This window comes from Emydura macquarii, unplaced genomic scaffold (genome assembly GCF_026122565.2).
Source record: "Emydura macquarii macquarii isolate MOO-44397 ecotype Brisbane River unplaced genomic scaffold, CSIRO-AGI_Emac_v2 contig_2897, whole genome shotgun sequence".
NCBI classification, from domain to species: domain Eukaryota; kingdom Metazoa; phylum Chordata; order Testudines; family Chelidae; genus Emydura; species Emydura macquarii.
Genome location: NW_027133034.1, coordinates 45,646,150 through 45,659,223, shown reverse-complemented (window position 1 = coordinate 45,659,223; position 13,074 = coordinate 45,646,150). Strand labels below are relative to the sequence as shown.

Genomic DNA, 13,074 nt, shown 5'->3' with positions numbered 1-13,074 from the left:
TAAGTGTGTGTGAAATTTCCTTGCCAATTTGTTAAAACCAATAATGGTTGACTAACCAAAACTATTCTCAGAGCTTTACATGTGCCTGCTGGCAGATGTCCAATGATTGTCGTGTACTTTGAGAAGCAAGCATAAGTGATCCATTTTGGCTTCTGCTACCCTAGCAAAATACGATGTTTGTCAATGACAAGGCAAAAACTCTTTTGTATTTGACAGGCAGTCCAACCCACTACTGGGGAAGTCGTTTTTGACAGTTTTCAGGACTCCGCATCTCGCTTAGAATTAGAGAGTCGAGTTTTGCGCCTGCAGCCAGTTGAACTACTACTTCCATCAGACTTGTCAGATCATTCTGAGAGGCTCATCAGCAGTATCACCTCTGTAAGGTATGTTGTTACATTATGTTGCAATTTTGGATCGGGAAGCTAGCAGTGATACGTAGTTTTCTAAAGTAAGACCTGTGAAACTTTCACAGTTCACTGTTACACTGTTTGCATAAATATCCCCTTAACTGACGTGATCTATCTGTTTAATATAAGTCATTCTGATGTGCCCAACTCCGTTGTATCTGAATGTCATGTTGTGCCGCTTGTATATCTTATACCCTTAAGATCTCTGAATGATGTGAGGCATTTTACTCTACAGCACTCTTTGTTAATTAGACATGGAGAATTAAATAGAGTTGGAGAGTTTTGGTATTTCCTGTCCTATTGGATTCTTTTAAAACTAGTGGGCTAGAAGTAGTATGGCCATTCCATCATTTACATTTCAACATCTCCCTTATATTTTTAATGACAGATGCTTCAAAAGAAGGCTGGATGCTCCTTTTCAATAGCAAATTTATTGTGGAATTCATTCTGGGATAAAAATAGACTATAAAGTTGTAACTATATAGCTACAGGGCCAAAGGACAAGAGTGCCTCATCCTTCTAGATGTGCCTTATGAGCTTGCGAAGTTCTGCTCACACTTTATGGTTGCCATTTTTCTCCGAGAATAGAGTGTTAATTTTTGTAATTGTTTAAATTAAGTGTACAGATGTTCAAAGAACTGTTTTCTTAGCTTTTAAGAAAGCCATAGGGATTTTTGCCTTTCACAGAGGGAAGTGAAGACGATGCTGGAATTCGGCAGATCCCATGAGTTTCTGAAGTTCATCCTGCAGGACTGCCATATTTTGAAACTGACTGGTTTATAGCGGTAGTTCTCCTGTATTTATACAGGAATTGGAGGAATAGGAATATATGAAATGTACCTCTGCTTTTCTAAATTTAAAAATCATTGCTTGTATGCAATCTACATTCCCAGACAATACAGAAATCCTATGACAGTTGCCTAATTATGAGAAAGAGGTGTATCTGAATATTAGATGACAAAGTAGCCAACTTAGAGTTTGGAATTGCTGGCAGCCAGGTACAACAAGACTTGCTCTTCATCCAAATGGAAAAATTGATTAGCAATTGCTTTGACTATGGGGAAAAACAGTTGCATCTATATCTCTATCTTGAAAACAATATCCTGATTGATTGATTTCTCTCTCTCTCTCTTCAGAAGGGCTTATTGACACTGACAGCTTTTAGCAATTTACATGCTGCCAATTTGTAAAATGATAGACTTACTGTTCTAGGGAAAATACTTTTGGTTTAAAATAATGCAGAAGCTAGTCTCGTTAGTAACATTTTAAGCTTTTATTACATATTTTGGATAGCAAATTCTTCAGTTGGCTGAATGTTGACACAGTTGTTAAGGTGAGATGCAAGCTCAGGAAAATTCTTCAAAATTAAGGAAGACTCTCTATATTTTGCAGATAGTTGGTCTTCAGGTTTTTTCCAAATGTTTCAATATGTGTTTGGAAGTGTTCAGATTCAGATTTGGTTACCATACTTTTTTTCAGATAGTTATTTTAGGATGTTACCTATATGTATAATTTGGCAAAAAGGGTGTCCTAAACATTATTTAGCAGGCAGCTAAAATGAACAGGCTTGTCATTCTTTAGGAGCATGCTACTGAACTGTCTAAGAGAAAGTGATACTTCATGTTATCTGCAAAAATTTCATCCTTGTGTGTTAAGGCAGCCAGCATATCCAATTATATTTTCCACATTTACAAAGTGCATCTGATTATTATTTGATTAGAGATATGAGAGACTTCTCATAGTCCTTTGTACTAGTCAGATATGAATTGGAGAAAATGCTGCTTCTCCTCATGCTTAGAAACATATGGGTAGCATTAGGTAGATTTAATATATATCTCTACCTACCTACCTACCTACCCACCCACCCATCCTATTCAGTAAAAGACACTGAGTCAAATTTGACTGCTGATATAGGGTCCTTTTTCATTTTAAAAAAAGGAGATTGAATGTTCATTGCCTATGCTGACAAAAGGTATAATATACTTGCTCAGCATGGATGGAGTTGCAGATATACCAGTGTATTACCATTAATATAGGATTTCCTTCAAAGGCATTGCCACTGTAGAAAAATGCTACTGTGACTACTGTGGAGTCTTGTATTACATACTTGCAATTGGCATGTCCAATGCCAGAGTTAGCTAATTAGAAAACATGGCGGGAGACAGCTTTAAATGTACTTTACAATAAAAAATAGAATAAAATGCCATACATACCTCATAAATTGGATTTTCTGGCCAAACCATGTGTAATTTAGTACTTACATTTTTATTGAATATGCTGGAATTATACTTGATTATTTTGTCAGAGATTTTTCGAAGATAATTTATGTTGGAGGTGTCAAGTAGACAGTTGTGAGATTGAGTGTGACCTGTTGCTATGTATATAGCTAGTATGGAAGACGATACTGCACGTAATAGACTGTAGGATGAACAATATTACTCTCTTTAAAGTTGTGTAAAATAGATGATATTCTGCGAAGAATGGCTGGCTTGCTTCAGAAATATGAAGGTTAAAATTCACATTCACCTGTAGAAAGCCAAAATAAACAGGCTTTGTGTGGAGAAGTTAATGGAAGCTGGGAGATAGAATCCACCCCCAAATTGCAGGCAGGGCACAGGAGAAGTGCACTGGCTGTTCGAAGTCTTAGACTGAAATAAAGGCCTCAGTCCTTCACATCCCTTAGGTGGTAGGATTTATGGACTCTGGATTTACATAACTTTGTGCTTAATGTCCACAGTCTGGCCCATCCTCAAACCTTCCCAATGCAATGGACTATGTAGAACTGGCTCAGATTCCAGCTTTGCCTTTGAGAGTACAAAAGAGGATCTCAGACATCTATTCTTCTTCGAGTGCTTGCTTATGTCGATTCCATGTTAGGCGTGTGCGTACCCTAGTGCATGGCTGTCAGATATTTTTTGCCTTAGTGGTATCCATAGGGCCGGCTCTGGTGCCCTCAGGAGCCCCGCACTCATGCAGTGGTGTATGAGGTGCCATGGTCCTGTGCCCTCTCAGTTCCTTCTTTCCGCCCATGATGGTTGTTGGAATGGCTTTCTCTCTTAAGTTCGCAAGCGCCTAGTGGTTCTTTTATAGAGAGTTGTTGATAGTTCTTGTAAATAGTTGTTAGTGGGTTAGTTAGTAAGTTAGTTAATAAATTAGAGATAGTGGTCCTGTCAGGAACATTTGCACAGCAATGGGCATGTCCTGGTCCCCAGGCTTCAAACCATATTCTGTTTGCCACAAGCCCTTCCCGCTTAATGACTCTCACGACAGTTGTTTAAAGTGTTTACGGGAAACATGTGAGGGGTAAGTGCAAGATTTGCAAGGGCTTCAGGCCATGGACTAAGAAAGACAGGGACATTGCCTGAAAGCCCTGTTAATGGAGGGGGCACTCAGACTGGTCTCAGAACCCTCCTGCTCGGATTCGGCACCGAGTACTTCAGTGTCAGTGTGGAGCGCCCGCCAGCACCAAGCCCATCTTGATGTCACTTACCTTCTCCGGTGCCGAAGAAGCGGTAAAAGAAACATTGTGCCGATGAAGGCTGTCCCCCAGTGACAAAGAGGGATAAGAAGGTGCGGTCGGGCAAAGGACTTGAGTTGGGCCAATCACCTGCCCCTGCTAGGCTAGTGCCAGCCTCTCCACCCAGGGCTGAAAGCCCTTTGAGGGAGCTCCCTCGACCTGGAGGCCTTTCAAGGGGCTAGGGACTTGATGGAGTGCCTTCCACTCCTCTGGCCTTACACTTGGCACCGGAGCTGGTAAAGGCACCTGTCTCCAGGGGTAAACCTGCCATGGGGCCACCACAGTGGTCAGTCGACCGGTGCCATTCCCCATCTTGGCACCAGTCCACAACACCTCGGTCAAGATCTCCAGTGCCATGTTGAAGATATCTACCATCTCAATCCCAGTCCCTGGCACCACACTCCTGGTCTCCGACCCAGAGGAAGGATTCACCAGCTATGTATTGCTGGTCTTGGTCTCCTCGATACATCACTCTCAAGGCACTGGTCATTGGTAGCATGGCAACGGTCATCAGAGTCCCAGAACCCCATGGCCCGACACCTCATTGCATGCTGCCATCTTGGCACCACTCCTCTCCAACGTGACACCACTTAGGAGAATCCTATTGCCGGTCACCATCTCCCCAGCACCTCTCTGATTCTGTACTGCCCCTGACAGGAGGAGCCTCTGTCGGCTCTGTCATGCCGGCTGGATTTGGGGGGGGGATTTATTATATTATTTAACATCAGTGTGTCAAAATCATCATAATTCATATGAGATCTGCCATGTCAGGTACTGTTAGAAAGGCTATAATGTGCTAAGTAAGATGATGATGTTTATGTTCCTGTGTTATATGTGTAATGGAAGTTACGGATATGTTTGATACATCTGTATTTCAAATTGTGCTGTGTCTTGGCGACACCCCAGACAGGATGGCTGCAGCACTGCTTAATGGCCCATTAAGGAAATTCACAGGTACAATGGGCCCAGGGGGAGAAGCCAGGGATATACCCGATGAGTCACTAGGACTTACTCATGTGACTCTGGACTCCATCTTGTTCCTGTAAAATTCTACAATCAGCATGGCAAAGACCAAAGGACATAAAAGGCAGCTGCCCAAGATCCATTTTGTCTTTTAGTCTATCTTCTGTCTTCACCTACCTCTGGATCAACTCATCTACAGTTGATCTGAACTGAAGCTGTGAAACAAAGGACTGAGACCCATCCAGGTACTGGATGTATACCAGAGGGACTATACAAGCCTGCAAACTCCACAATTCTACTAGAAACCTGATATATATGGACTTTCAAATCAATTGTATGTATTTGATTAATTTAATCCTTTAACATTTCTCTTATAGTTTGTTTCTTTTTATAATAAACCTTCAGTTTTATTTACTAAGGATTGGCTGGCAGCGTGGTATTTTGGGTAAAATCTAAACTGATATTGATGTGGTACTGTGGCTGACCCTTTGGTGCCAGGAGAAACCTTTTTGGTAAAGAGCATAGAGTTTTAAATAACTGATCTCTTTACTGGACCTAGTGGCCAATTGGGAGCCAGAGACTGGAATGCAGTAAAGAGGGCTGTGTATATTTTTATTTTGGGTTCTTGATAACCAGTGTGGGGAATCAGAAGCACTGTTTGTGGCTGGTTGGGAAGTCTGACCTCAGTGTCACCCACCAGTGCTGGGAGAATCTGCTGTCCTTTTACAGCCTGCCCTGACCTTGGCATTTTCAGATGGCTACCCTAGGCATGGATGGATCACAGGCCCCATCATGGCCGCTCCACCAGGGTCCCCAAGGGAAGAACTGTGCTTCTCAGAATTGGAGGGAGAGCCCAGTCACCAGCCTCAAAAACGTAGGTTAGTGAGCATACCACTGTTCAGTGCCGACCCGGTAGCGGGTTCCTGGCCTCAAGGACAATGGCCTGTATAGTGGCCACACTGGACCTATGAGGGAGCCATCATGGAAGAAGGCAAGATGGTGGCTAGAGTCTCCCTGCAAATGGTGCTGGACACTGCTGATTTCGCAGACAGTTCAGTGACCTCGGCGGTATCTATGTGGCAGTGTTCCTGACTGTAATCCTCAGGATTGTCTCAGGAGATGCAGTAGTCTATACAGGACCTCCCAGTGGAGGGGAAGGCTCTATTTTTGGAGCAGACCGATACCAGGTTTCATGGCCTGAAAGACTCCAGGGCCACTTTATGATCCCTGGGCCTGTATGCACTGCAGGGGTCTTGGAGAACGTTGCAGCTGTCAGAGCCATCGCCTGGATATTTGGGTCAGCTGCGGCAAGGAACCTATAAGAGAAGGGACAGAGATAAAGGATTTAAGTGCCATAATCCCACACTATCCATCTATGCTGCCCACAACAGATGTTTTGAGGTGCGCCCAAGAATGGGATCCCAGTCTGGCCTTAAGATCCACCCCCTGGCATTTATTTTTAACTGACTCTTCCCTTTCCTTTCTGAATGGGTCCAGATTATATCGGACTGGTGGGTCCTCAATATCATATCAGATAGTTACACTCTGAAGTTTTCTTCAGTATCTCCCTCCCACCCTTCCTCCCCTGTGCCTCTTCAGGGACCCTTATCATGAGCAACTTCTTGTTCAAGAGGTGGAAACCCTCTTATGGGTAAGGTCTGTGGAGGAAGTCCCTCAAGACATGAGAGGGAAAGGGTTTTATTCCTGATACTTCCTTATACAGAAGGCCAAAAGAGGCCTCAGACCCATCCTGGACCTGCATTGCCTTGACAGATATCTCAAGAAGACGTTCCGCATGGTTTCTCTAGTCTCCATCATCCCTTCTCTGGATCCAGGGGACTAGTACGCTGTCCTCGACTTAAAGGATGCCTGTTTCCATTTTCCAAGGCCACAGGAGATTCCTCTGGTTTGTGGTGGGCCAATGACACCACCAATTCATGGCGCTGCCCTTCGGCCTCTCATCCCAGGATTTTCACAAAATGTATGGCAGTTGTGGCTGCTTACCTGAGGCCTTGAGAGGTGCAGATTTACCCATACCTTGATGACTGGCTCATCAAGGGCAAGTCACAGTCTCAGGTCTAGCTTGGCCTCAGCCTCATGAGAGCTACTTGTCAAAATCTGGGCTTGCTCGTGAATGAGCAAAAATCAATTCTGTCCCCTGTTCAACGGATAAAGTTCATAGGAGCGATTCTTGTGGTCACAGTGCCACTGCACGTCTAGTCATCCCTAACTTGGTGTTACCGGGAGTGTCCTTTGAAGGGCTTTCTCCCTCAGTGAAGCTGGTCTCCAATGCTTCAGATCTGGGGTGGGTAGCCCACTTCAACAAACTCAGTACACAAGGACTTTGGGTGCAGGAGGATTGCTCCCTCCACATAAATGTCAGGGAGCTCAGGGTGATATGCCTGGCTTGTCAGGCGTTCCTTGCCTATCTGTGTAGTTCATGATCTTATTATTTGTTCTAGAAATGCTTCATTTACCTCCATCCCCTGATTTGGTGGTTCATAGTAGACGCCTACCATGATGTTGTCCCTGTTTTTTCCCTTTTATCTTCAGCTAGAGACTTTCAACTAGTCTCCCTCTCTCATATTTCTGAACCTCAGAACAAATTCATATATTCTTGATATTTTCCCCTTCCTAGCCTTCCTGAATAAGCTATACCCCTCTATACCAATATTCCAGTCATGAGATTTATTTGACTAAATCTCTGTGATGCTAATTATGTCATAATTTTACTTGTTTACCAAAACTCCCAGTTCTTTCTGTTCATTCCTCATACTCCTTTTGTTGTATGGACATCTAAGATGTTGAGCAGATTCCTTCTATGACCCTGTTGTAATTTTTCCATCTATTCTTCTCCCCTACTTCCAGCACTCTCGCCAAGGTCACCTTTTTAAAAAATACTTACCTGTGGTCTTTTGCCAGCTCCCCCCTTTTAAAGCCTTCCTCACTAGTTGGTGAGCAGGTGTCCCAAGAAGCTCTTGATGTTCTTTGTGAGGTGGAACCCATCTCTTCTTAGCAGTTGCTGTTCCATGAACAAGATCCCATGCTCAAGGATGCCAGTGCCCTCCTGTTGATACCAACTGTGCAGCTATGCATTCATCTCTAGGAAGTGTCTATCCCTGCACAATCCTGTACCATCAACCTACAGGAGGGATGAGGAAACTGTAAGCCCCTGACCCCTTCACCTGCACTCCCAGAGCCCTGTAGACACCACACACCTACTCAGGGTCACATCTACCAGTATCATTAGTGCCCATGTGGATGAGCAGCATGGGGTGGTCAGAGGGTTAGGTGAGCATTGGTAGCCTTCCCAGAATGTTCCGGATATGGGTGCCAGTACACCTCCCAGGATGTCAGGTCAGGTTGGCAGATGGATGCCTCCAACCCCTGCAGAAGGGAATCCCTGACTTCTGCCATCTTCACTTCTTTCTCTTGGGGGTGATGGCTGTGAGCCTCCCAGTCTTCGGGTCAGGTAGTTCCTCTTCTCCAGCCTTTGGGGTCTGCTCGTCTTCTCCTTTTTTTTAAGAAAGAATAAGGATTTAACTAGAAATGAGAGAGGTTACAATGGTTATAAGACAAAATCATAAAACTTGAACTTGGGTCTATACTTACCAATCGCTGCCTTTCCTATCTAATACAGTAGATTTCTTCCCACAAGTTCAGTCTATTGTAGAGTTGGCTGGTTTCTCAAGAACCAAGATACAGACATTCATGAAAGCCCCTCCTTGACCAGGAGTTTTCCTCAGTGAATGGATCCAGAATACCTTTCCCTACACTCTGTTGTACTGAAAACAATCTTTTGGCTTTATGCCAGAGTGATCTCCTGTCTTCTGTAAAGTTCCTTCTCACTTCCAAGTGGTTTTGATAGTTTGCAGTTGTCTTTGTTGGTTTTCCATTGACTGTTCTGGGATGTGGCAAGGGAAGATGAGAACTTTGTATTACCTATCCAGCTGAAGAAAGAGGAGAAACAACTTCCTCTTCCTTGAATGGGTCATTACTGAGACATATGGCCCCTGATGAATAATTTTTACTCCAGGACCATAAAGTATACTTTCAATATAAATACATTATTCCATAAATATTTCCTTACATTCATGTCATGAATCTTGACAAGTTGTGATATTTCTGTACATATGTTACATGCTATTTAAGGATAAATCTCCTGTAAGACATGTTTTGTGTAGTGAGTTTGTCAGGTCTGAGGTGAGTTGTTTGCAAAGAACAGGGGCCCTTTGCCAAAAGATCTGTCATACTTATATTTAGAAAAATGTAAATACCAGCATTCACTTCATTGTAAAGACTGAAAATAATATATTTAATGCAGTAAATAACATTGTAATGTATTTATAAAGCTTTAGTTGACCTGAAAAGTTAGATATTCTCTACATAATTATGTATATAATTAAAAAGCAGCACTATTTAACTTATTAAAATTCGATGTCACGCTTATGAAGCATATTCTCTTTATTTAAATTATTTTAATAGATTAGTCCTTAACATAGGTTGTCATAATTTCAAATTTAATTTTAAACAGATTTATTTTTAAAAAGAACAATGCATTTATATAAAAAATCTAATAATATATCTCCCCCTTTATTTAAATAATCAAATTGTATCCACGCTGGTTAGTTTAAATTTGTTAAACAAATCTGTGTTGCATTTAAAGATTTTCACGTATCAGCAGAGTATTTGGGTCACACAAATTCTGCAGAGGAATGCTTTAAAAAAACAAAAACAAAAAAACCCAGTTCTTTACTTGAATTTTTATTGTAATTAAAACTTTTCTTTTGTATATGTTTAGTAATTTTTCTTGAGGTGTGCATTTGTATATACAAAAGGAAAAAGCAAAAATACACTAACATACATAACCAGAAAAATCTAAAGATCCTTTTGAAACCTACATTAAAATAAAAAATACCAAGGAAATATCTCTTTAATCTCTCTGATCTCTTCTAGCCTAAATCTATTACATACATGGTGGTGATATCTTTCTGGTAAATTGCATTTATCTTGCACTTTTGACCACCTCACCTGAACTCTGCCTACTTATACATCTCCTTATGGCTTATTCTGACTTTCCAAACCATAAGGAGCTTCAAACATCTGCCATTAAAAAAAAAAAATCAATCTGCCAGAGAAATGATTCTTTCTTTACCCCAAAAGGGGCGTCCTTCCATCTCCCCTCCTTCCCCCCCACAAATTACATTGGTCTGAGAGACAGGGTAGGCAGTTAACTCACTTGGGCGGTAGAAAATTTGAAAATCTAATATGACCCATCAGGGTAATGGGTTTTCAGACAGTGGCTCAAAAGATGCTGTACTCAAGTATCAGGTTTCCAAAGGCAATATGTTACATTATGTCTAAACTGCAGCTTGGGGTGTGGGTAGAAAGACATGCACTAGTTCTGCTCGAGCTAAGTTGTACAGCCGTGTAGCTGTAACCAGAGTAGCACAGGTGTTGGGGATTCCAGGCGAGTTTGTACTCGGGCAGCTAGCTGCTGCCTGTACTACCCTGGCTACACAGCTGTTTTTAGCACATTAGCTTGAGCAGGCCCTGAGCTGCAGTGTAGACATACCTTTAGAGAAGCAGGATTCTCAGAACAGAGATTGAAAACTTCTGTTCATGTTCTAGGGATTTTTTTTTAAAGTTTAGCTTCATTAAAGAGCACATTCAGCATTTTTAAGTTGAGAAGTTGAATGTGATTATTAGGGTTTCAGCGTATTAAGTATTTTGAACACAAATACTTCCTATATTATGAAGTCTTATAATGTATTAGATTCTTCAGTTAAAACAGTGTGTTTGAGGAAGTGTTTAGAAATCGGGAATCAAAAATACACTTAGTATTCAATAACTGATGCCAGTGTGTTCCTTGATGTAAAACTGGTTTGCTAGGACTAAGAGAAATAGAATTAGTGATTTACAAATTCCTAGAAATTTCCACTTGCCAGAAAAGTAAATTCCGTTTTTTGTACAACTATTCTTCGATTCTTAACTGGTAATTTTCTTTCTTGTTTTGACAGGGAGACTGTGTGTATTTATAAAAATAATTATAGAATAGATCATGATATCCATTTAAAAAAAACAATATGATCTTCTTCCCCCTCATCTATTTCTTTCTTTTTTACTTGTTGACAGCATTTGTGTTGTGTCAACTTTTAGGCTGTAAACACTTTGAGACAGGGAAGGTATCTATTTTATTATTTGTTTATAAATTGTCTAGTGCACTTAGGCACTGCAAATAAAGAAGCTAGTTCAGTGCCCCTTGCTTAAACAGAATTTGTCAAAAGTGATGGCCAACTAAAAATTGGTTTTGAGTTTGTAGCAGTAATCAATTAGCAAAATAAATGCATTTTACAAAAAATGTGACCTTAGTTAATGTATTAAAGAAGCTGGGAGACGGCTTCATAAAACCAGTTTTATTTTTCTTTATGTACACATCTGACGTCAATAGCTTACTGTTTATATTTTAAAAAATGCATATAATTTGACATTGGCTGATTTCATGAACAGACGGTAATTATATTTTTCACCTTCTGGTAGCTAAAAGAGTATTAACTAGGCAGCTCTCCAGACTAAGTGCACTTAATTATTTCAGAGTGGTGGAAATAAAATCCGTGGCTTCAGTTTATTTCAGCAGCCTCTTTTTTTAAAAACCAAACAAATTTCAATAATATTTTCTTATTCTAAGGATTTAATCACTAGAGGGCCCCACAGTATTCCTTATTGTTCATATTTCCAGTATGCTGCCCCCTTGTTTTCTCAAGTTCCAGCTTTTTATGTAATTTAATAGTTTTTTAAGCATTCTTTAAGCATTCATTTTATTTAATGTTGTTATGCAATATCTAACAATGCCATGCTCTATGTCTATTGCTTTGCTGATATTCCTTGGTGAGACACAATCTTTTTCATGCACCCTATGCTGCCTTTTTTTTTTTTTGGTACAAGATCATTGCTTGGTAGGTAGGCCATAGAAACTGCAATCTGTTTGCCTTTGTATACTATGGAAGATCACTCTCCCAAAATATGTTTGCGTGGCGCAATATATGAAAACCACTAATAAGAACTTTTTCAGACAGAATACGTGGTAGAGAGGAAAATATAGCAAAAGAGCTGAGATTATTGAATGGTAAAATGAAGCTTCTCCAGTTAGGGGCTGACAGGGTGTGGGAAAGGGTCACACTGTAGTAGGGTTGCCACCTGTCCAGGTTTTGGCTTTTATGTCCAGGTGCTATTTAGGGTTGCCAGATATCTGGTTTTCAACTGGAAAGTCCAGTCAAAAAGGGGACCCGGCAGATGTACTGACTGGACAGTAAAAGAGTGGCTACTGTGGAGTGGGGGAGGTGCCAGGTCATTAACCTGCTCCAGCCCCTGCTCAGCTGAGGACACCTTCTACCTGCATGCAGGCTCCTTGTCAGGCTGCAGCAGCTCCCATCCCAGCCCTGAAACAGAGGGAGCCAAACTGGGGGGAGAGGAGTGGAGAAAGGTGGTGATGATCCAGGAAGTGAGGGGGGAAGGAAGGAGAAGAGTGAATGATGGAGGTGGAGCCTTGAGGAACAGGCAGAGCAGGGGTGAGGCTTTGGGGAGAAGAGGCGGAGTGGGGGTGGGTCCCAGGGTTCTGGTTAACAATAATTAGAAAGGTGGCAATTTTACACTGCAGGCTTCTCTAAATATTATGTACATATTACACTAGTGCAGATTTGGGTTATTTTATGGTAGTTAATTCATAAGAGTGAGAATTTCAGAGAGGGATTTTTCTCTACCACATTTACTTGCCCTTTGCCTTAAGAACTGCTTGTGCTTTTTTTCTTATACTGCCACCTGAGATCCCTCTTTCTGTGTGTGTTATATTTGCTGACACAGTATTACAATGATAAGGATCAGTCCAGTGATTATAATATTCTTGTGAGAGCTGCTGCTTTAGAGACAAGGGAATGAACCAGACCTTTGGTTTCTCTTGTTACTCAAATGAACGTCTTCTGTCTGAATTTGTGGCTTTCTCATGTTAAAACTACTGTACTGAAGCATCGAGATGATATAATTTAGGACTTGTCGAGAAAAGTGCGCTTATTAAGGAACTAAACTGAAAGACTCATCTACTTAAACTGATGCAATCCCCTTATTTAGATGCACCTAAACTGGTCTAACTCTTGCTAATGTTGATTTAGCGTAAGTTATTTATTTATTTAT

The 13,074-nt window shown here is 41.3% G+C and overlaps 1 protein-coding gene across 1 annotated transcript in view; it reads left to right on the top strand.

Moving 5' to 3' along the window:
* Window positions 1-13,074, top strand: part of MSH3 (mutS homolog 3) — a 201,444-nt gene that overhangs the window by 19,333 nt on the left and 169,037 nt on the right. Inside the window, exon 8 of the mRNA XM_067569218.1 lies at window positions 217-383. Within this exon, the coding sequence (XP_067425319.1) occupies window positions 217-383 (167 nt within the window). The remainder of the gene's footprint in view (window positions 1-216; window positions 384-13,074) is intronic.